General features: G+C 51.0%; 1 protein-coding gene and 1 pseudogene across 1 annotated transcript in view; one reads left to right on the forward strand and one right to left on the reverse strand.

Annotated features, from left to right (window-relative positions):
• Positions 1-1,063: 1,063 nt before the first annotated feature.
• GTPBP1 (GTP binding protein 1) overlaps positions 1,064-23,524 on the reverse strand; it is a 28,099-nt gene continuing 5,638 nt past the window's right edge. Inside the window, exons 3-12 of the mRNA XM_025398176.1 lie at positions 18,857-19,037; positions 17,605-17,953; positions 12,745-12,868; positions 10,189-10,303; positions 8,471-8,615; positions 8,181-8,363; positions 7,271-7,406; positions 6,458-6,636; positions 4,945-5,145; positions 1,064-3,998 (exon numbers count right to left, since the gene is read on the reverse strand). Of these exons, the coding sequence (XP_025253961.1) occupies positions 3,906-3,998; positions 4,945-5,145; positions 6,458-6,636; positions 7,271-7,406; positions 8,181-8,363; positions 8,471-8,615; positions 10,189-10,303; positions 12,745-12,868; positions 17,605-17,953; positions 18,857-19,037 (1,706 nt within the window). The 3' untranslated portion in view covers positions 1,064-3,905. The remainder of the gene's footprint in view (positions 3,999-4,944; positions 5,146-6,457; positions 6,637-7,270; positions 7,407-8,180; positions 8,364-8,470; positions 8,616-10,188; positions 10,304-12,744; positions 12,869-17,604; positions 17,954-18,856; positions 19,038-23,524) is intronic.
• LOC112632519 lies at positions 11,098-11,844 on the forward strand (annotated as a pseudogene).

The raw sequence follows: 23,524 nt of genomic DNA on the forward strand, positions 1-23,524 counted from the left end.
CAAATGTCCCCGAAGACTTATTCCTAAAGTTCAGACACCCACAACTTTCAGCTAAAGCCCAGTTGTGGTGGGGGCGGGGCCTGGCGCAGGCCTCCTCCAGTGTCTGTGGGTCAAGGGCTGGCATGAGGAAGAAGTGAGGTGGCTTTATTAGCTGTCATTGATAACCCCATCACAAAGGGTGTGGCGGGGGTGCCTTCCTGTCTCTCAGTGCCACTGAACAGCAGCAGAAAAAGTTACACTTACCTACCGGCCATGTCCGCTTGGAGTACAGTGATTCTCCTCCATGGGAATTCGCTGTTTGCCTCTTGGACCTGTGGCTGGGAAGGGACAAGGAGGTAGGTCCCTTGAACAGCCAGCAGCTGCCAAGTCGAGGAGAAAAACAGGCCCTGACCTTTCCCACAGATAGCTCCCCAGACCTGGTTCGGGTGGTTCTATAGCCTGACCCTGGAGCCTCTCACACTGTGGTACCTGGCCCAGGGCTGCTCCTCATCATGGCTGAGAAAACAAAGCCAGGAACCCAGTCAGTAGGGAGGGCTGTGGAGATAGCCACAAGAGAGGAGCTGGGTGGGGCACAAATCCAGCCCCCAAAGCCTTGGCCAATGCCTCAGCCTCTTGGGAGACAGCTGGTCCTGTGCTCACTCCCCTTCCCTAACACCTGCTCTGCCTCTGGCGCCATCTCAACAAAGGAGACGTCCCCGTGCAGCACCAATAAGCAAGCCCCTGAAAGTTGCCACACACTGTGGCAACAGCCCAGAGCCTGGGCTGGGCACGTGCCCTCTGCCCATCTGTACATTCAAATCCTACTGGGTCCTCACAGCACAGCCCTCACACTGCTGGCTCCACAGTACTTCCCCCAACCCAACTAAATTTATGCTGCCCCTGTGCATGGCATATTCATTCCTGTGACCTTCTCTGTGCCAGGGTGGCCCATAAGCCAGAACAGTCCTGACTATGGAGTCAGGGGTCTGGACATCCCCATCCCACCATCAATCACAGGCCTTACTCCTGGGAAGGACGCCACAAACACCTGCTGCACACACAGAAGGGTCAGGCCTTGCCATTCGAGGTGATTGGATTAACAATTTTATTCTGCATCTGCTACAAAAGGGCTGGTGTTTTGTTCCAAATGTTTAGCTGGGAGGGCTGTAGGGACCCCGCTACCCCCGTTAAACACAGTAAAGCATGGATCCAGTCAGCCCCCTGCTGGCAGGTGTGGGCCTGACAGCTACACAAATCCAACCCCACCCTCCTGAGTGCGGCCAGAGGCTCCTGAATCCCAAGAATGGTTCTGGCAAGTACTGCTGCTTGTAGGGGCAAAGAGTTAAAATGAGGTTCTGCCATGGCTAAGCCTTGTGGAAACCCAGACCCCACAGCCCCTCCCATGCCGGGGGCTCAATGCCAGAGGCTTGTTATGGAGGCACCAGCAAGTAGTGGCCCTGTAAGCAGGGCCAGAGTCAGGAGAGACAGCAGGAGGGAAGCAGCCTAGAGACAGAGGACTGGGCTGGGGCCAGCGGACACGCAGGAGCCTGCCTGGGAAAAGCCGGGGGGCAAGGCTGGCATGGCATGGGAATGTACACCTGCTGGTGACACTTCTGAGCTTCAGTTCCCTTAACTAGAAAAACGGAACAGGCCCGGTGCAGTGGCTCACACCTGTAATGCCAAAACTTTGGGAGGCTGAGGCAGGCGGATCACAAGGTCAGGAGATCGAGACTATCCTGGCTGACATGGTGAAACCCTGTCTCTACTAAAATACAAAAAGTTAGCTGGGTGTGGTGGCGTGCGCCTGTAGTCCCAGCTACTCAGGAGCTACTCAGGAGGAGCTACTCAGGAGGCTGAGGCAGAATCGCTTGAACCTGGGAGGTGGAGGTTGCAGTGAGCAGAGATCACGCCACTGCACTCCAGCCTGGCAACAGAGCGAGACTCAGTCTCAAACAAAAAGAAAAAGAAAAACACAACATCGACCTCAGGGGCAGTTGCTGGGAATGTCAACAGGAGTGTGCGAGACCCCTGGCAGTCTCAGCCACAGCTCTCCTTTCGAGCCTGCCCAGGGCACAGAGGTGGCAGGGTGGCTAACGGCATGCAGACCACTCACTGAGCAAGCCCTTCCTGTGTGCAGCACACCCCAGGGCCTCACATTCTCTGAATCCACACAACCTTGATGTATGGCTTTGCCTCTTGTAGATGAGAAAACTGAGGTTCAGAGAAGGTTGGTAAGCTTGTCCCATGTCACCAGCTGGTGAGGGAGCCTGAACACGGAAGCCACGCCTGCCTGACCGGGGAAGCTGGGCTCCTCACAGCACTACCCTGCTCCCAGCTGTTGCCAGGGGCCCCAGGGCAGGCAGAGCAACTGCGTTCCCGTGGCAGCACCTCCACCTGGAGGGGCTGGGCAGGGAGCACCACACTGTCAACTTGGAACAAACTTTTATTTTGAATGCTGGTCTGATCAGTCCATGGCCAGGGGTAGGTGGTAACTAGAAACAGCTGGAAGGAGGGGAGAAGAGGGGACCAGCAGTCCGCAAGCAGGAGGAAAGGAAAGGGGGACAGGAGGAGGCAAGGCTGAGGAAGGACCCAGCCAGCTGGGTGTCTGCCCCGGCTAGGGAAGGAACCACCCCCGCCCACCAGCCTACCCTACATCTGTAGCTTCAGTGCAGAGGTCAGTCCAGGTGGGTTCAGGCCCATGTCCCCTTCTCTGGCCTGCACAGTCCCACCCCAGGCAGGGGTTCTTCCAGAGGGCTAAATGCTCTGTGCTAACCCTGGAAGTGTCTTTTCACTAACCCCTACCTGCCCTCCCCACGCTCCAGTTGTCTTTTAAACCTGGAGCTCAGGCCTCACTACTGTGCTCCTGTAGCAGCCACGGGGGTGACGTGATGGGGAAGATGGGGTTTTAGTCTCAGCCTAGCTCAGGGGAACATCCCTCCACCCCTCCAACAGGAGGTGCTAGAAAACATGATCCTGAGCAGACCCAGACACCCTTTTGGTAACCAGTGCCTGAGGCCCAACAAGAAGCGGGGTGAGGGGAGGCTCCAGGCCAGGCAGATCAGCAAAAGCTGAGGGCAGCCAGGGCTGGCCCAGGCAAACATAGGATTGTCTCCAAGGGGAAACCCACCAGCTGTCTTTGGGTCGGTGGCCAGGGCCAGGGCCAGGGTCAGGGTCAGGGTCAGGGTCAGAGCCCAGGCCCAGGATGGGGAGAGTCCTACAATCCCATCACTACTCCCCTCCACGTGTCTCCAGGTTATAACCAGAGAGCTTTTGGCATGATGACCTGTTTGCGGGCTTAAAGGGAAAGAGGAGGAGAGAGAAAAGGAGAAGCCACTACTTTCTCTCTGTTAAAATGCCCAAGTCCTAGACTGTGGGTTCCTGCTCTGGCAGCAGCAGACACCAAATCCCAGAAGCCCCTCCACCCAGTCTGTCTCCATGGAAGGGGCCCCTGAGTGCCAAGAGAAGCAGCAAGATAGGAGAGCGGCTCCTTCCCCTCCTGACATCCCCCGACGGCCCCGAGGATTCTCAAAGAGACAGACATGCAGACAGGCAGCCATGGAGGAGAAAAGAGAGGCTGATATGGCCCTGGGGGTGGCACTCCTGCACCACACACACACACACAAGAGAGAGAGACAGAGACGTATAATAAACAGAATAAAAACTAAGGGCCCAGATGTACAAAAAATGTGAGAGTGAGGAAGAAGGTGGGGAGGACAGTGGGAGACGGTCAGTCCTCCAGGTCTGGCTGCCTTCCTCAGCTTATAAATTACAACCCCCCTGGAAAATGGGGGTGGGGGCAATGCGGAGGCTCCGGCTGTGGCCTGAGCAGGAGGGCTGGGTGGTGGTCATAGCTGCTCTGCCCATCTGGTGGAGCGGTGGCCAGAGTATGATGACCCCTTGGGTGGTGGGGTGGGCCAGGAGAAGGTTCAGCAGCCGCTGGCAGGAGTCACACAGGCCCCCTGGGACTTCACCTTGTGGCGCTGGCCCCCTCGTCGCCGGCCTCCACTGCTGGGCTTGGGCTGAAAGAGAGAGAAGGAGCTTGAGAAGCACTGGCCCATCGGGAGCAGGGCCAGAGAGCAGAAGGGCTGAGCAGCAGGGAGAGGGGGATGGAAGATGCATGAGCAGGCAGCATGGTCTGTCTTCACCCCAGCCTGCTCAGGAATTTCCTGGGCCATTCTGCCTGCAACACCTCCCCTCTGTCTCTAAAATGGAACCAGTGCCTGCCCTGCCTTCCTAACAGGGTGGGAGGACACATGTGATGAGGGTGTGAGAAGCGGATGTTCAGAGAAGCACAAAGCAGAGCAGGAGAGACAGAAAGGAAGCGAACGAACCAGAGGAAAGACCCAATAGGAGACAGATAACAGAACGGACAGACAGATCCAGGCATAGCCTCCTTTTCCAATGAGGGGACAATGGAGAAAGATGCTGGGGAGAGGGGTGCAAGGGGCACCAGGCCTTCATCACGCCAGGAGAGTGCCTGCAGGAGACAGCTGGCAGGAGAGGCCGGGTAAGAGGCTCACTGGCACATCCCAAGGCCACCTGCCCTTCAGGATGTGTGCACGTCAGGGACGGGACAGAGGAGGACCCTCTAAGGCAGTGTCTCTCAAACCTGCTGGACTGCAGTGCACACATATATCACCTGGACACTCACACCAGCAATACCTGCAAGACTTACTACGAAAGGGAAGCTTCGACATTTTTCTGTTCTGTTTTATTTCATTAAAACCAAATGCTAGTTAGGGCCAATTAAACTGGTTTCAGGTGGGCTGTATTCCCTGATTTGGAAAGCACTGCCTTATAGCTTCTAGAGACAAATGCCTCACACTTAGGAGCACTTCAGTGCCAGAGTTGTTGAGGAGACCTTGTAGCCAAGCTTGAGGCTGGCCTACATGTCACCCTCACCAAATCAGGGTAGAAGCCACAGCCCCCACCACCGTGCCAAAGCCACGAGGGGCCCACGCTCACCTGAGGCTGGAGACTGCTGGACGCAGCTGGCTGCCCAGCCCCTAGACAGGAAGCTTCATCTCCAGGTGGGGGTGCTCCTACTGCTGGCCCGCCAGATGGGCCCCCCTCGTCTCGTTTCGTCAGGGGGCCCTTTTTCGTCGACTGCATTTTAATCTGCTGGGGCTTGGAGTTCATCGGGGAGTTGTTGGTGGTCTGGAGCAGCTGTGGGAGCCATAGAGAGAGGCTGAGGCTGGTGCTGCAGGGCAGTGGCACTGGCTTGGCTACCCCCCCACCCCCAGCCCCCTTCTCCCAGGGACTCCTCATTCCTTGATCTTGCCAGTTCAGGGCAAGACGGATGGCAGGAAGGACATGACAGGAGGCAGTGGGGATGAAGAGGCATTCTCATCCCCGCTCAGTAGCCCAGGACTGCTATGGCCCTGGGCTCATGCCTCACTTCCTGCCTCTGCCCGGCCCAGAAAGGCTCCATCCTCTTCTCTGCTACAGCTGTTGTTCCTACAGGGAAATCGGTGAACCTTGCTCCCACCTCCCACTCAGTCCAGGCCCCAGAGCCCAGAGCCTGCACAGAACCTGGCGAGTGGAGCTGCGGGCTCTCGTTGCTAAGCTGGTGGAGACTCCTCAGAGCGTGAGCTGCAGCTCCAGCCCCAGGACCCTGCTGCTGCTCCCATAACAAAAGTCTAGGGCAAGTGTTAACTCCAGGCCTCCCAAAGAGACCAAGTCAATGTCTCATCAGCTGGAAACATTTGAAGTTTGGCTATCAGAAATCTTGAAAGCTGTCAGCCAGAAGTAACTGACTTGCAATCTTCCCTTGTGGCCCAAGTTCTCTCTCATACAAAGCACAAAAGCAGCCCAGTGAGTCCCAGAGGACATTACAATGTTTGCTGCAGGCTTGGCCAAACTCAGCAGTCCCAGGAGCATGCAGGTCTTCGAGGACATCTGTAGCCCCAGGGTGACCATGCCTTGCCTTTTCTAGAGGCAAGGTCAGCCAAAGACTGATTCCAAGATCTCAGATAGGCTGGGGCCAGTACCTCCTTTGTACGGAGCAGGGGTCAAACCCCTCTACCAAATGCCCCTCCAAGACCCAGGGCAAGGTCTGCAGTGGGCAAGTGTCCAGGACACACAAAGAGCTTAAGCCCCAAGAGAACTGAGGCCCATAACCCCCTGCACTCACTCCAACCAGACCTCTGCTCTGAGAGGAGACCTTAGGCATGGCCCCAGCGAGGCCACAGGACCCTGTGATAGCACCTTGGAGGCTGAGCCTGGCTGGGCCCAGACTTTCCGTCACCAGTTTTCTATGGAGGAAAACCATACCCCAACCCTACCTTCTCCTCTCCATGGTCACCACCACTGCCCAAGACAGGAGGCCATGGGATACCTCTAAGGGAGTAGAGAGATGGCACCAAGGCTACACCTCAGTGGGTCCAGCTCTCCCATGGCAATGACTAAACCTCTGCCCTGTGATCAGGGTGGCCCCTGAGTGCTTCCTGGAGGCAGGCAAGGTCCGCCCTGGCCATACCTTGGTGATGGTGCCGACAGCCTTGGTGCGGCCTTCCCGGAACACCAGCCGCTGGTCTATGTGCAGGTACTCAGGGGTCTTGATGAAGCGGAAATGTACAGTGGCCTTGTCCCCAGTACGCAGACAGTCCTTGTCCATGCTCAGAATGGTGGCTGTCTGCCTGATGCTCCCACAGTGCACTGTCAAGGGAGCCAGAGGTCAGGATAGGCTGGAGCCACCTGGTGGCTTCAGGACAAGGGAGGCAGTGAGTGAAAGCATGAAATACGCTTAAGCTGTGGAAGGGTGGGGGCTTATCTCTGGGGCTACAGACCCCCGTGAAGCCTGCTCTTGGCTCTGATCCTGCCTTACCATCTCCCACATTTTCCTCCAGCTAATGCCCACCCATCATCCCCCACCCCCAGGCCCTGTGCAGACAAGGGTCCGAGTTCCTGGGATTACAGCACACTCTGCACATGCGCCTCCTCGCTGGACTGTGGGCTTCTGCGGGGAAGGATCCTTGCCCATCTACCTCATCTTTGTTCCCGGCACCTTAGCAACACCGCTGGGCACCCAGCAGCATTCAGCAGACCTTGCTGAAGGAATGCATGTGAGGTCCCTGAGGACAGGTCTGGGCCTCAGAGCCCAGCCCTCAATGTTTGTGGGAAGGAATCAACACTGTGGCTCATGGGTGGAACAGAAGGAACGGCATCACTAAACAGGAAGGAGACCCACAGCCCAGCTGCAGCTGGAACTGGGGGGCCTGGGTTGCTGGAGCACCTTCTGAGGGGAGCTAGCACGAGGGCCTCCTGGGCTGGCAGGGCCTTAGACACCTACCCATGGCCTGGTAGCGCGGGCTAATTGTGGTGGGGTGGTGGAGGACGAGAATCTCGGCCTCAAACTCCCAGGAGGCTTGGGGATTCAAACGTGGGGAAACCATCACCATGCCCTTCCGGATGGACGAGCGCTTGATCTGAAAGAAAGAGGGAGCCCCAGCCCTCAGGGACAATGATGCCTTCTGATTTCACCCCTGGTCCCAGGGACCAAGAGTCTTTCTAGGGATAGGGACCACCCCAACTCTGCCTGGTTTCCTCACCACCTGGACCACAGGTCTTCTAGGGTGGACAGCACGAGCAGCCTCAGTGCTCCATGGGAAGACTCAACACTACTAATGGGGTTCAGGAAGGCTTCATGCGGGAATCAGCACTTCAGCTGCTGGGCCATGAAGGACGAATGAGGAAGCAAAGGCAGGCAAGCATTCACGGGGAAGGAACAGGTGAGCATGACCTGACCACTGTGGGGAAGAAAGTCCTACTTTTCCTGGTTAATTTAGTTGGTGGCTAAAGGTAGGTGACCCCAGAACTAGAACCCACCCCAAACCCCAGGAGATAGAAGGCTGAATGGGAAGAGGATTTGACACAGATCCCAATGGCCCTATGTAGAAGGATCCTTGCATAGCAAGGATACTCCTATCTGACCTCACCACTGAGCTCAGGCCACCCTGCTCAGGCACCAGAGGAAGGAACAGAGCAGACAAGGCAGGCATTCCTCACTCTAGCACTTATAAGCTGTGGGTCTTGAGCAAGTCCCTGGGCTATGAGCCTCAGTTTCCTCATCTGTAAAAATGAGGGCAGTAATCCCGATCTTGCAGAGCAGCCATGAGGACTGGAGTGGGTAAGTAAGGCATCTGGCCCAGAGCCTAGCATGATGGAGTCTGAGGGGAGTGTTCAGTATCATCGCTACTCACCTTCTTCAGCGCAAAGGATGCTGTCTGGCCACCCCGCACCTCCTTGACAGGCATGCGCTTGCGATGGATGGATTTGACAGCAATGGACAGGAAGTTACCCAGGGGGTCTGGGCCCAGCAGCAGTGTGTCATTCAGCTTGATCAGGCCTCTCAGTGTTGTTCCCGACACCACTGTCCCCACACCCTGCCAAGGAGAAGACCCTGGCCTCATAAGTGCATCCCCAGCACAGACCCACCCCCTGATGCCACTGTAGGAAATGCCTACCCAGCCACCCGCCCAGAGCCACTCACCGGGACGGAGTAGGTGTCATCAATCTGAAACTCAGCAGGCTCCTCCTCCCTGTAGCTGGTGCGGGGGGAGAGGAGGTTGAGGAACATCTTCAGCAGATCTAGGTTCTCGCCTGTAACATTAGAGATCTGGAATATCGGGCACATCCTAAGCAGAGGGAGGAGAGGAAGGAAGAAAGGAGAGAGGCGCTTAGAAGGCTAGCTCTGCTCTGACACAGGGCAGGGGCAGCAACAGGGCTCGAGGAGCAGATGCTGCTATTCATGACTCCACCTCTCCCTCTTCCGAGGGCTTGACCTCTCCGCCCTACCTAGCAAGTTCCTAGCTAGCCCTGCTCTGAGGCCTTCTTCTCTCACTCAGTTCTGTCTCTGACACCTGTCTTCTCCTCTCTGTCCTAGTTTGGAACCTCATGACTGCTTCTTCCTCAAGCACACGCATGCTTGCTTAAAATCCTTAACTGCCTTTCTGCTGCAGAGAAGACACTCCAAATCCCTCTCCCAACACACACAGCCCTTTGCTTGGGCTTGTAGCCATCTCTGCAGATTCACTTCTCGCAAATTCCTATATTCCAGCCACACCAGAGAACTTTCCCTTCTCCTAAAACCTTGGCACTTTTCTGCCCTTGTGGATTTGCTCACTCTGACCTTCCTTCCTGAATTCTTTCCCTTTTACGCAACTACCAGGCCCTCTCACCCTTCAGAGCTCATCTCAAATACCACTTCTTCCGTGAAAGCCCTCCTGGGTGGACACTCTTGACTCCTCTGAGTTCCTGGAGAGCTTTTTCTCTGTTACACATGACTGCCTCTGATTTTTCATCGGAGTCCTGTAAATGGTCTCTATTGCTCCTACTCAGGGTGAATGAATTAAAATCCTTGAGATCAGGAATTATACATTCCCCACAGCTCCTAGAATAGTGTCTGCACAGAATAGGCACTGGACAGTATCAACAAGCTCAAATGGGGCTGTCTGAAACGTGCCCCCTCTGCTGGCCAACTGATGGTACTGAAGACCACATCAGGGTAGAGGCACAGGCAAAAAGCCAGGCTGCTCTGGGCCTGGCACTATAGACCAAGCTCTGGGCGAAGAGGCAAAATTGGTAGAGTTCACCATTATCGAGACAGCATCTCTAACCAAGGAGCTGAACCCCTTGAGGACAAGGATTGTGTTCAATTCAACTCTGAATCCTCAACGTCTAGATGAAGAGTCTGGCAGAACAAACATCCAGTAAATATTTATGGAATGAAAGAATACATTAATGAGTAAATGCCAAAACTTATCTATGATTAGTGAGCTTTTGAGGAACAACAGTATAAAAAACTGAGTTACAAAAATGGCTGCATATTTACCATCCATCAGCCAGGCAGGGCATTAAGTGCTCTAATGATTCATTTCCAACATTCACAGGAGCCCTACAGGGAAGGGAATGTTATTCCCATTTCACAGATAAGGACACTGAAGTCTCAGCCGGGATGCCAACCTCAGGAATGCCAGTACCTCACAATCTGGGTTACATGATATTGCCCCTGGGCAACAATGCTGGCTTGGGAGACCCTGGGCTAAGATCGGAAGCATCTATTTCTTCCGATCTCCGAATAGGAACAGGTGTTGATGTGGTGTTTTCATGAGACCTCATGCCCAAGCTGACAGCCACTCCAGGCCCATCACTCACTGTGGTCCTGCCTGCAAGGGTGCCTGTCTGAAGTGTGCGCTCCCTACCCGTTACCTTTCGGAGCTGAAGTTGGAGGCTGTGACAATCACATCATCCTTGCTCTGCACCAGCACGGGGATCTTCCGGCAGCCTGGTGACTTCAGCAGGCGCTGTAACAGCTTCAGGGTTTCTTAAAGGGTGAAATGGAACAGAATTAGGGGGACACAACCTTCTCTTTGGCCAGGCTTCCAGAGCAAGATGGGTCCACCCATTACTGATGCAAGCAGGAGACAGACACAGATAGATGGACCAGTATTAAATGCCACAATGCCTGGAGAAGAAAAAACGAGGATCAAAACTTTGGGTGCTGCTAGAGTAAGAAAAGCATAGATGGGGCCTCTTTTCTAGGGTTCTGCGTCTGAAATCTGGCAGATTTCTCTTATGTCTGGACGACCTGCCTCCTGTAAGCATGTGACTTGAGGGTCCCCAAGAAAAACAATTCAGTTCACACTTCAGTTCTCAGAATGCACTATTTCCTGGGAAAAAAAAATCTCATCCAACAAAAAGGATCTCTTAGACATTTAGAAGTCTACAGAGACCTTATTATGAGGCCTCCCAAAAGGATACTTTTCTACAATCTTTAGCAGTGAGGGAAAAAGGCACAAAGGCCTAGTCCTGCAACCCTGTGTCAAAGCTTTGGTGGTAAAAGGTAATCAGACCCTCTGTCCAAACTTCCCCATATATATCCAGCTTAGCTGGTAGAGCCCAACTCCTTCTGCCTGAGGTCACCTGAAAAGAGATGCCAGATTCAGGAGCTCAAAATTTCTGCATTTGGAACCAGAAGGAACAAGGAAGAGGATAATTCTAGGCTGTGCTCAGACCAAGAACTATAGGGGAGGAAGTAGCAGAAGATTCTGGGCTGATGGAAATTCAGGCCAAGATCTAAGTACAAGACAAAGCAAGTTTCGCCTGCATGCACTGAAGATGGCAGCTGATGTGGGAAGGCTGCTCCGACGTGTGAGTGCCATTCCTTGGGGCATTTCTGCCACTGCAGCCCTCAGGCCTGCTGCTTCTGGGAAGAATGAGCTTGACAAACATATTATGGTCCGGTTCTGGTCAAGCAAAATTCTTTAGCACCAGCTCCTCATAACATGCACCTGCTGTCGCCCAGCATGCACCCTATTTAAGGGTACAGCCATTGTCAATAGAGAGTTCAAAGACCTAAGCCTTGATGACTTTAAGGGGAAATATTTGGTTCTCTTCTTCTATCCTTTGGATTTCACCTTCATGTTTCCTACAGAAATTGTTGCTTTTAGTGACAAAGCTAAGGTATTTCACGATGTGAACCGTGAAGTTGTTGTGGTCTCAGTGGATTCCCACTTTGGTTGCCTGGATAAATACACCAAGAAAGAATGGTGGTTTGGGCCACATGTACATCCCACTCTTGTCAGATCTAAGCAAACTTCCTGAGACTATGGTGTGCTGTTAGAAGGTCCTGGTCTTGCACTAAGAGGTCTCTTCATAACTGACCCCAATGGAGTCATCAAGCACTTGAGCATCAATGATTTCCCAGTGGGCCGAAGCGTGGAAGAGACCCTCTGCTTGGTGAAGGCGTTCCAGTATGTAGAAACCCATGGAGAAGTCTGCCCAGCAAACTGGACACCGGATTCTCCTGCAATCAAGCCAAATCCAGCTGCTTCCAAAGAGTACTTTCAGAAGGTAAATCGGTAGATCACCCATATGTATCTGCACCTTCTCACCCCAGAGAAGAACCACAGTTGAAACCTTTTATCATTTTATAGATGACTATCTGTAGAAGGCAAGGAACCAATTGTGTTTGTATTCATAAATATTACTCTAAATGTTTTATTTTTGTAACACTGGGTAGGGCCTTTTAAGCATGGTTAGTTGCTAATACAAGGAATCCTTTATTGGTAACGTCTTGGTGGCTAGCTAGCTAGTTTCTACAGAACATAATTCACCTCTGTAGAAGGCAATTCTTAGATCATGTCTTCAATGGAAACACTCTTCTGTCTTAGCCTTACTTGAATCTTGCCTACAACAAAGTAGAGCAACACACATTGAAAGCTTCTGATCAAGGGTCCTAAAGTTTTCATCTTGAATGTGTTTGTATTAAACTGAATTTTCTTTTAAGCTAACAAAGATCACAGCTTTCAGTTGTTATCAGCAGTCAAATGTAACTCCTGAAATGAACGTTTATGTGATTGGAGCAAATGTGAATCGTATTATTTTAAAAAGTGGCAGAGTGACTTAACTGATCATACATGATGCCTCATGCCTGAAATTTGTAGTTTATGTAGTCATTTTATTTATTTTATTCATTAGTTAACTTTGTCTACATATATTTCTAGATATTGATTAGTGTCATGGATTATAAAGAATATTTATTGGATCCAGGGATTGCATTTTGAAATTATTATAATTATTTTCTTTGCTGAAGTGTTCAATGTAGAGCACATAAAAAAATAAACATATTGTAAAATAAAAAAATAAATAAAAATAAAAAAGAAAAGAAGTTTCTGGGCTAAAGCCGTGGTAGCAGACCACCTGGAGGCACACAGCTGACAGCACTAATCAGAGCAGCTGCTGCTAGCTGGAGGCTCCACTTACCTTGCAAGATGTTGGCAGGACACATGTCAATCTTGGTGACTACCACAAAGACAGGTACATTGAGTGCCAGTGCCAAGCCCAGGTGTTCTTTGGTCATCCCCACAATGCCGGCATTGCTGCCCACCTGCCCCAACACAGAAAGGAATTATCAGGACGAGGGAGAAAGAGATTGCTGCTGGGTGGACACAGGGGCTCAAAGGCAGATGTGGATGAAAGCTGGGCTGGGCAAAAATCACTTTAACCCCTGACTCAACGATGTGGGGTGTCAAAATCGGAGGAGACTTGCAAACAATAAAAAAGATAAACCCAGTCAGGGAAACAACTGTCTTGAGCCATCAAAGTGAATCCAGGCCAGGAGCGGTGGCTCACGCCTGTAAACCTAGCACTTTAGGAGGCCAAGGCAGGCAGATCACTTGAGGTCAGGAGTTTGAGACCAGGCTGGACAACCTGGTAAGACCCCGTCTCTACAAAAAAATACAAAAATTAAGGCCGGGCACAGAGGATTACTCCTATAACCCTAGCACTTTGGGAGGTCAAGGCAGGCGTATCACCTAAGGTCGGGAGTTCACGACCAGCCTGAACAACATGAGAGAAACCCTGTCTCTACTAAAATACAAAATTAGCCGGGTATGGTGGCACATGCCTGTAATCCCAGCTACTCAGGAGGCTGAGGCAGGAAAATTGCTTGAACCTGGGAGGTGGAGGTTGCGGTGAGTCGAGATCACGCCATTGCACTCCAGCCTAGGCAACAAGAGTGAAACTCGTTTCCCCCCCCCGGCAAAAACAAAAAGAAAAATTAGCTGGGTATGGCAGCATATGCTGTAGTCTCAGCTACTTTGGAGGCGAGGTGGGAGGATCACTTGAGCCTGGGAGGTTGCGGCTGCAGTGAGCCATGATCGAGCTACTACACTCTAGCCTGGGTAACAGAGCGAGACTGTGTCTCATAAACAACAACAACAACAAATGGATTCAACTTAACATCACTGGCCCTCAGTTTCCCCATCTATAAAATGGGGATAACAATATCCACTTCAGAGGGTCACTTGATGTTTAAATGTCACAACACACATGAAGGGTCCAGCATACAACTAGCATGAACTACGTGTTTAAGCAACTGCACCTGTTATTACTGTTACTATCCTTCCAGTAACAACAAATGTTTCCAAATATCACCATAATGACTAGAGTTACATAAATCAGGGCACATGTATGAAATGTGCTGTACAAAAGAAGGAAAAAATTCTTATCTACTGATATGAACTAATCTCCAAAATATGCTTTTAACAGGTGGGAAAAAAAGTAAGTTGTGTATGGAATGCTATCATAAAAAGAGATGAGTGGTCAGCTGGACATGGTGGCTCATGCCTGTAATCCCTGCACTTTGGGAGGCCAAGGCGGGTGGATCACCTGAGATTAGGAATTCGAGACCAGCTTGGCCAACATGCTGAAACCCCTTCTCTACTAAAAATAATAATAAAAAAAAATTAGCTGCATATGGTGGCGGGTGCCTGTAATCCCAGCTACTCAGGAGGCTGAGGCAGGAGAATCGCTTAAACTCAGGAGGTGGAGGTTGCAGTGAGCCAAGATTGTGCCACGGCACTCCAGCCTGGGCAACAGAGCAAGACTCCATCTCAAAGAAAATAAAAGGCGGTGGGGGATAAGTGGTGACTGATTCATGGCTTAAAAAAAGCAGCTGAAAGATATTTGGGAAACATCTGAAATAATATAAATACAGACTAGATATTTGAGGATATTAGGTAACTATTCTTCATTTTCTTGATTGTAAAAACAGTAGGAGACAGGCCTTACTTTTAGGAGCTGTATGCTGAAGTGTTTGGGAGTGAAAATGTAGACATTGTGACTTTGTCTGGGGTGAAGACATTTCCACTATTTTCAAGTGATTCAGAAAAAAAAAACAAAAAACAAAAAACTAAACATATATACTTGGCTGGGCAGGGTGGCTCACACCTGTAATCCCAGCACTGTGGGAGGCACCAAGGTGGGAGGATTACTTCAAGTCAAGAGTTTTGAGACCAGCCTGGGCAACATGGCAAGATCTCGTCTCTAAAAAAATTAGTATTAGCCAGGCGTGGTTGTGCACGCCTATAGTCCTAGGTACTTGAGAGGCTGAGATGGGAGGATCCCTTGAGCCCAGGAGTTTGAAAGCTTATAGTGAACTATAGTCGCACTACCGCACTCTAGCCTGGGTGACAGAGTGAGGCTTTGTCTCTTTAAAAAATATTAAATCGGGCTGGGTGCGGTGGCTTATGCCTCTAATCCCAGCACTTTGGGAGGCCAAGGTGGGCAGATTGCTGGAGGTCAGGAGTTCCAGACCAGCCTGGCCAACACGGTGAAACCTTGTCTCTACTAAAAATACTAAAAATTAGCTGGGTGTGGTGGCGTGTGCCTGTAATCCCAGCTACTCAGGAGGCTGAGGCAGGAGAATCACTTGACCCCAAGAGGCAGAGGCTGAAGTGAGCTGATATCGCACAATTGCACTCCAGCCTGGGTGACAGAGCAAGACTCCATCTCAAAAAAAAAAATTAAGTAAATAAAAAACATATAAACACGTATGTACCCACCATATATATATTATACATATAAATATGGCAAAATGTTAATGATTGCTGAATCTAAGCGGTGGGTTTATGGTATTCGTTATACTATTCTCTGACCTTTTCTGAAGGTTTAAAATTGGAGGGAGAGTATATATGCAAATTTGCTAGTCTGAGTACAAAATATCTCCGGCAGGTACACAAGAAACTGGAAATCCTGGTTGCCTCTGGGAGGAAACTTTTCACTATTTTGTACCATACTAAACTAGAAGAAAATCTGAAAGAAAAACTGCCATGATGTGTTTACACAGCACCCTATCCATTCCAGTGTGTCATGGAGATGCCCACTGGGTTTCCATGGCTCCCAGATGAGTCACCCCAGCTGGCACATCCCCCTCCCTCCACCAGGACACCTCCACAGTCTTCCCTATGTCTTCCCATGTCCTTTAGCCACCATTCCAACCCAAGGCAGATTTGTTTTTGCTCTTCCCAACCTGGAGAAGAGAGTGCTCTCCGGCTCTGTTTTCTATATATTTTAAATATTTTTTCCTAGAAGTTGAATGCCATGGGACTATAATGAAATATCTCATTGTTTTCTGCAGAAATGTTAATATTTGGATCACAACCAAAAAGTCAGATAATACATATGTAACATTTTGTCCAGGGTGAAGACATTTCCATTAATTGGTCTTACTCACTGTAGCTCAGCTGGAAAAATGCTTATTCTCAATCAGTTTCTGTACCCTTCTTAATATTAACCCAACAACTTCCCCAAATACGCCCTCTGGATCTTCTGCTAAGATCCCTTCCTGGCAAGCAGCTTTCCTCAGCCCAGTCAAGAAGCTGGTCATGGCCCTTTGCAACATTCAAGGACATGGAAAATGAAGGCATGCTGAGGTCCCAAAAGCCTCAGGCAGAGAGCCTACGAGTGTTCACACAGCATGCTCTGCCTCTCTTTATGGCTCTCCAGTTTGGGGAGAATTTGCTTGAGAACCTGTGTTTGTGCAGCAACTTGATCAAGTCTGCTATGAACAGATGCTTATGTTTACTACATTTATTAATACAGGCAGCTGAAGGAATTGAGAAATGGGGAAGGGTTTTGGGAAGGCCTAGCCAAGGGAACACTCAAGGCATGTGTCTCTCTGACTCTCTCCCTTCCCGCCCTCCCTCCTGCTGTGAAAGCTGTGGAGATGTGCACAAGGTTATAGGCCTTGCCACTCCCCTCGGCACTCCCACTGTCTGTCCAGGGAGGAAGATCAGCGGCTCACAAAGGCAAGCTTAGCAATGGGATCCAACACGGAGTCCTCTGCTCCCTTTCTTTCTCAGTTAATCCATTAGATGAGCTGCTTAAAATTTTTTTGGTTTTTTTTTTTTTTTTTTGAGATGGAGTCTTGCTCTGTCGCCCAGGCTGGAGTGCAGTGGCGAGATCTCGGCTAGCTGCAAGCTCCGCCTCCCGGGGTTCAGGCCATTCTCCTGTCTCAGCCTCCCGAGTAGCTGGGACTACAGGCGCCTGCACCCACGCCTGGCTAATTTTTTGTATTTTTAGTAGAGACGGGGTTTCACCGTGTTAGCCAGGACGGTCTTGATCTCCTGACCTCGTGATCCACCCACCTCGACCTCCCAAAGTGCTGGGATTACAGGCGTGAGCCACCGCGCCCGGCCTGGTTGTTTTTAATGTTCCTAGCAGGAATAGTTACTTAAAAATTTAATCACACTTGACCCTAAGCTTTTTGGGAGCCTCTGGACAGTCCCATTCATTGCTGTATCATCAGACCTCACATAGTACCAGACACACAGGAGCCTCTCAACAAGGGCTGTGCACTGGCCTATCCTCTTCCCAGGCTCCAGGAGGCCACCCTTCAGGGCCTCTCGAATGTGGCCTGTGCCTCCTATGGCTGTCTTCTCCATTTCCTCCCCAGGCCTCCCCCTCTGAAGGTACTACCTACCTGGTGTCACCTCCTCAAAGTAGCCCAATCTTCTGCAGAAAACATTTCTGAATGTAACAAGTAAGCCCCAGGAGAAACCCTCCTCTATGCCTCTGCAAAAAATATGACAGGTCTTCAAGGGTACCTGGTTTTTACCAAGAGGATCTCTTCCCTAGCCTAATGTATGGGAGAGATCAAGGTTCAAGCCTTGAGAAGACCATTACTCAGAGGACTGGGCACCCCTGCAAAACTTGCCAGCCTTACCCGATGTTAAAGCCCCAAACCAACAGGCCTCAGTCTCAGAACAGTTCAGATTTGGACATAACCAGACCCATGCAGCCCTGCTGAAGCCTCTCCTCCTTGGGGCGCCTCCCACTCACCATGAGCATGCAGAAGTCAGGCAGATGGCCTGTCATGCCGAAGACAGTGGTTTTCAGGTACTTCTCATGACCAGCCAAGTCGATGAAGGTAATGACTTTAGTGGACTTCTCACAAATCTTGGTCCACTCCAGGCTGCCGCCATGGCTGTCAGGCTTGTTCACTACATTGCCTTCACTGTCAAAGCCCAGAATGTCGTTGCCTACACTGCTGGTGCGACCAGATTCAATTTCATGTTTGTGGCGGAAGAGTTTCTGGCGGGCAAAACCTCGGCCATTGTCCAGCTCCCCATGTGTCAGGACCCCCAGAAGCGTGCTTTTGCCAGCATCCACGTTGCCCACCACTGCTACCCTGCATGTAGATGAACCCATACATCTGTGTGAGAGTTAGTGCGTGAGTGAAGTGGAGTGACCACTCACAACCCCAGTAACTGGATCCGCAAGTCCAGGCTTGCCCTGATCCCCTCCGGCTCATAGCTCCTCCTTGAGCAGGAGGAGCACAGTGGGAAGGTTCCTGGAGCTGCTGCTAAAAAGTCATCAGAAGGGTCCAGACTCCCACAGCAGCTATCTCCCTTAACTCCCACTAGCTTGCGGGTGCTGCCAGGAAGAGCCGCAAGGCTACCAGAGGCACAAAAGGCTCTTCTCCATGACCCTGGTTTCCAGGCTCACAGGCTGAAGGGAAAAGAAACAAACCCACAGAGAATGACCACAGAATGCACGGCTGGCCTCTCTTGTGCTCCTTCCAAAGGGACAGGGAAGTGCAGAATTAGAGCAAGAAGCCACCACGTCCCCGGACACCCGGACACTTCTTTCCGTTCCTCAGGAGGGGAAAGGATGGAGCTGACATGCTGAGTGCCACAGGCTCAGTCACCAACCTCCGTGAAGAATGGGGACCCCGGCCGGGTGCGGTGGCTCACGCCTGTAATCCCAGCACTTGGGGAGGCCAAGACGGGCGGATCATGAGGTCAGGAGATCGAGACCATCCTGGCTAACACGGTGAAACCTGGTCTCTACTAAAAATACAAAAAATTAGCCGGGCGTGGTGGCGGGCACCTGTAGTCCCAGCTACTTGGGAGGCTGAGGCAGGAGAATGGCGTGAACCCGGGAGGTGGAGGTTGCAGTGAGCCGAGATTGCGCCACTGCATTCCAGACTGGGTGACAGAGCGAGACTCCATCTCATAAAAAAAAAAAAAAAAAAGAAAGAAAGAAAAGAAAAAAAGAATGGGGACCCCAAACCGTCCTGAGACCTCCTCACCTGACCTCCAGGAAGTCATTGTCTCCTACTCGTTTCCGGACCAGGTAATCACGCACGCGTCCCCCAGCTTCTTGCCGTTCCCGCAGAAGGATGACATCGGCCTCTATCTGTTCCGCCATGCTCTTCACTGTGGCGTAGGAGGCCTCCATGTCAGCTTCACTCAGCCCATACTCAGTCCCATCTGGTGACAAGAGCCCAGACATCAGCAGGAGAGAGAGTCCTGACCAACCAGCGTGCCAACCAGCCAGCCAGGAACCCCACCTAACAAAGGCCACCACCCCATGACCCCAGCACTGCAGAGGAACCCCCGGGGTCCTTTCTACCTGAGAGAAAACCTGGGCACACACCAAGTTAAAACATGACAGTGCCACAGACCTCCCCATCAAGCAGAGCATTCGCTAATTCATTCAATAACAGTCACTGAGGCTCTCCCAGGTTTTATGCCAAGCCTCATGCTGGGTACTAGGACTACAGGTGCCCCTAGTGAGCTCACAGCCCAGTGGGGGAGGCAGACAAGAAATTAATTAATTGCAATACAGCTCGCGTGCTGCACTCTAGGACTGTGCGAACAGAACATAAAGCACTGCCTGGGGAAGCCGAGGACAGTTTTGCAGAGGACTGACGCCAAGCTAGGTCAACAAGTGCTGGGCCTGCAGAAGGAGGAAGGACATCCTAGCCAGAGGAACAAAGCGTGGCGTGGCAGATCATGGCACGTTCAGGGACCAGGAAGCAGCTCAGTGTGTTGGGGAGCAGGATGGGTGACATGGAGTGGCGGGAGACCACATGAGGGGTGGAAGCAGCACAACAGACGGACAGCAGCGACACACCTTCTGCACCAGGCAGTGAGACACCCGTGGGCTGAGGCAGGGGAGTAACATGATCAGATGGCTGTGGGTTAAAAAGATCTCCTGGGTAGCAGTGCCGAGTGTGCACCAGCAAGTGAGAGACCAGTAAGGGGGAGTCCAGTTAGGAAGTAATTCTAATAATGCAGGCAAGAGATGATGACGACAGAAAGATGGAGGAAAATGGGGGAGGAACTCAGAAACATTTTAGAGATAAGATTTTTAACTGAGGTGGCTCAGGTGGTATGTCCAGCAAGCAGCTGGAGAAATGAGTTTGAGCTCAGGACAAGGAAGGGAATCAGACAGAAGGCAGGACCAACCGACGAAACAGTTATTGAGCTCCTACTACATGACAACCTGTCAGCTGCTTTCCGTGACGTGTTGGATTTAATTTCCACAATCACTCCCTCAGCCTTTCCCAGCTGTCCTGTCTCCAAGCGCCCCTGTTCCTTCCCTAGCTGGCTAACCCCTTCAGCATGTGTGATTCTCCTCCCCCACACCAAGTATTCTCCTTGTCTCTTCTTCTCCTCCTCCCACTCCAAACAAGCTCCTAAACTAAGGAAAGGAAAACCACCCCCTTTCCCTTGCCCCTGCTTATCTGCAAAGCTACCATCTCCTGTTTTTCCTTTCACCATCAAACATCTCGAGAGTCATCAATGCATGCTGACTGTACTACCCCACCATCTACTCACTGGGAATCTGCCCACTACAGAAGAAACCGCAGCTGTCACATGCCACCAATGGCCTTTTTTTTTTTTTTTTTTTTTGAGATGGAGTCTCGCTCTGTCACCCAGGCTGGAGTGCAGTGGCACAATCTTTGCTCACTGCAACCTTTGCCTCCCGGGTTCAAGCAATTCTCCTGCCTCAGCCTCCGAGGTAGCTGGGATTACAGGAGCCCGCCATCATGCCCGGCTAAGTTTTGTATTTTTAGTAGAGACAGGGTTTCACCATGTTGGCCAGGCTGGTCTCGAACTCCTGACCTCAAGTGATCCGCCCACCTCGGCCTCCCAAAGTGCTGGGATTACAGGCGTGAGTCATCATGCCTGGCCCACCAGTGGCCTTCTAAACTCTCTATCTAATGCCCTCTTCTTGACTCCCACAGCATTCGATACTGCTGGTCACTCTGCCTTTCCCTCTTGAAGCACTTCCCTCCTGCCCTGCTCGCGCATCACCTGACCTCTCCTGATGTGCCTCCCCACCCCTGTCCCCCAGCTCCTGTCTCCTGAATGCCAGTCTTTTCCAGTAGTCTGTCAGTGGTCCTGTTCTGTTTTCTCCAAACTTTCCCCTTGGCCATCCTGTTCTATGGCTTCAGCTGTCATTTTGAAAACTATAAAAACACTCATTCCTAACACCATCCTATGCCCAGAACTCCAGACTGAATTTCCAACTGCCTGGATGATAACTCCTAGAAGTCTGATATCCAAATTCAACACCCACCCCAACCCTCTTTTAAACAGCACAAACACTAACAATGTTAGTAAAGCATTTTATTTCTCACTGTAATCTTATGAGGTAGGCATTACTGTTCCCTATTAACAGTGGGGTAAAAAGAACCTAGGGAGATCTCAGAGCTGGGAGGGGCCATGAGTTCAGGTCTTCAGATTCCAAACCTAGAGCCTTTTCCTCCAGAGCAAGGGTTCCTCTTACTGCCTGACCAGTTCCTTCTTTATTTCTGACAATGACAATACCATCTTCTCTAGCCACCAGTCTTCTCAGTCCAGTCCTGCTGATTCTAGCATTTTACCTTGCCTCCTTCCCTGATGTCTGCCCTTTTTGCCAATCCACAGCCACCAGCCTGATTCAGGCTCTTATTCTACCTGAACCACCACAACAGACTCTTAACTTTTGTCTTTACAAATTCAGTCTATTCCCTCCAACCAACCCCTTAAGGTCCTAAATAAAGCACAGCTCTGATGCTGTCACTTCAAGTCAAAGCCTCTGAATGGCTCCCCAGGCCCAGCTGCTTAACAGCCTCCCCATTTGTGCCATACTCCCTCCTCACTCTCCCCTTGTAAGCTCTGTCCCAGTGCAAGCGGCCCCATCACACACGCAGCACTCCCCTTCCTTGTGCTGGGGTTTTCTGCAGGGTCCTAGCTCTATACCTTTGCTCATGATTTCCTATCCTGGAAGCCTAACAGTGCATCTCCTCCTGGCAAAATCCTACTCATTCTGCCCACAAACATCTGTGTCTCCCTTACATTTGCAAAGTACTGCCTTGTGCAACAGTGTTTTGGATACACATCCTCCCCTCCCCGCACAACACATAAGCATCTTGAAAACAAGGAACATACCGCAACAATTTCCTGATGCCCCACAACCAATGCCTTTCCTACATCAAGTCCTCAAATGTTTGTAAAATGTAAAACAAATGAACAAAGAGGGAGCGGCTGGGATGAGTAGTTTCTAAATGCATGGCCAAGTGAGCTGTGAAAGCCTTCCGGGTTAGAGAAGGGCTTGCTGGGAGTGTTCCTGAGAAGGCTGGCAAAATTCTATTCAATCTCCCCTGCCCCTGTTCTTTCAGGTCCTGCTCCCCACCAAGGGCTATCACCAATGTCACCTTGTCCATCAGGGCTCTCGGTCAGTCACATTACCCGTCTCCAGCATGCATCACATTCCTTACTCTGTGGAGGTGGAGACAAAGGTGGAGGAGAAAAGCTGCAGAGGTCCAATTACTAAAGGCCACATATTCAGCCATGCCAGACTCTAATCAGATTTCCATCCTGCCGGCTCAGTTACCTTTCTTATATGTATTCTCCTCTTCTACAGGCTGCAAAGACTCCCTAGACTTTCAGAATAAAAGTCTAACCTCTGTGGCCTGGCATTTAAGGACCCTGAGAATCTGAGCCCTGCCTTCCTCTGCCCAGCCTCTCCTCCTACCACGCAGGACCTCATACTCTCCACTCATCCCACTGGATTACTTCTGGTCCACTATATATTCCTGTCTCCAATGCCTCCACACCTTTGTGAGAATGGTTTCCTCTGCCCATTCACTATTCCCTCCATCTACCTGGAAAATTCCTACTCATTCTTTAGAATCAATTAAAGGGGCAGCTCCTCTTCACAGCCTTTCCTGACTCTTCCACAAAGACTTAGTACTCCTCGGCTAGGTGCGGTGGCTCATATCTGTAATCCCAGCACTTCGGGAGACTGAAGTGGGGGCAGATCACCTGAGGTCAGGAGTTCGAGACCAGCCTAGGCAACATGGTGAAACCCTGTTCCTACTAAAAATACAAAAATTAGCCAGGCGTGGTGGTGGGCACCTGTAGTCCCAGCTACTTGGGAGGCTGAGGTGGGAGAACTGCTTGAACCCAGGAGGCAGAGGTTGCAGTGAGCCGAGATCGCACGACTGCACTCCAGCCTGGACGACAGAAAGAAACTCTGTCTCAAAAATAATAATAATCATCATAATCATAATCATAATAATTTTAAAAGACTTAATACTCCTCCTAGGTCCCCTGAACTTTTATTTTTTTTTTATTGTTTTTCTTTTGAGACAGAGTCTCACTCACCATCTCAGCTCACTGCAACCTCCACCTCCCGGGTTCAAGTGATTCTTGTGCCTTAGCCTCCTGAGTAGCTGGGATTACAGCAGTGCACCACCATGCCAGCTAATTTTTTGCATTTTTAGTAGAGATGGGGTTTCACTATGTTGGCCGGGCTGGTCTCGAACTCCTGACCTCAAGTGATTGGCCCACCTTGGCCTCCCAAGGTGCTGGCATTATAGGCATGAGCCTTCTTTTTGAAAGAAATCTCACGATAAATCAACTACAACCTGGGACCCTTAAAACAATTATTACTGCAACTACTAATACTAGCTAACACTTAT

This window comes from Theropithecus gelada, chromosome 10 (genome assembly GCF_003255815.1).
Source record: "Theropithecus gelada isolate Dixy chromosome 10, Tgel_1.0, whole genome shotgun sequence".
Taxonomy (NCBI): Eukaryota; Metazoa; Chordata; class Mammalia; order Primates; family Cercopithecidae; genus Theropithecus; species Theropithecus gelada.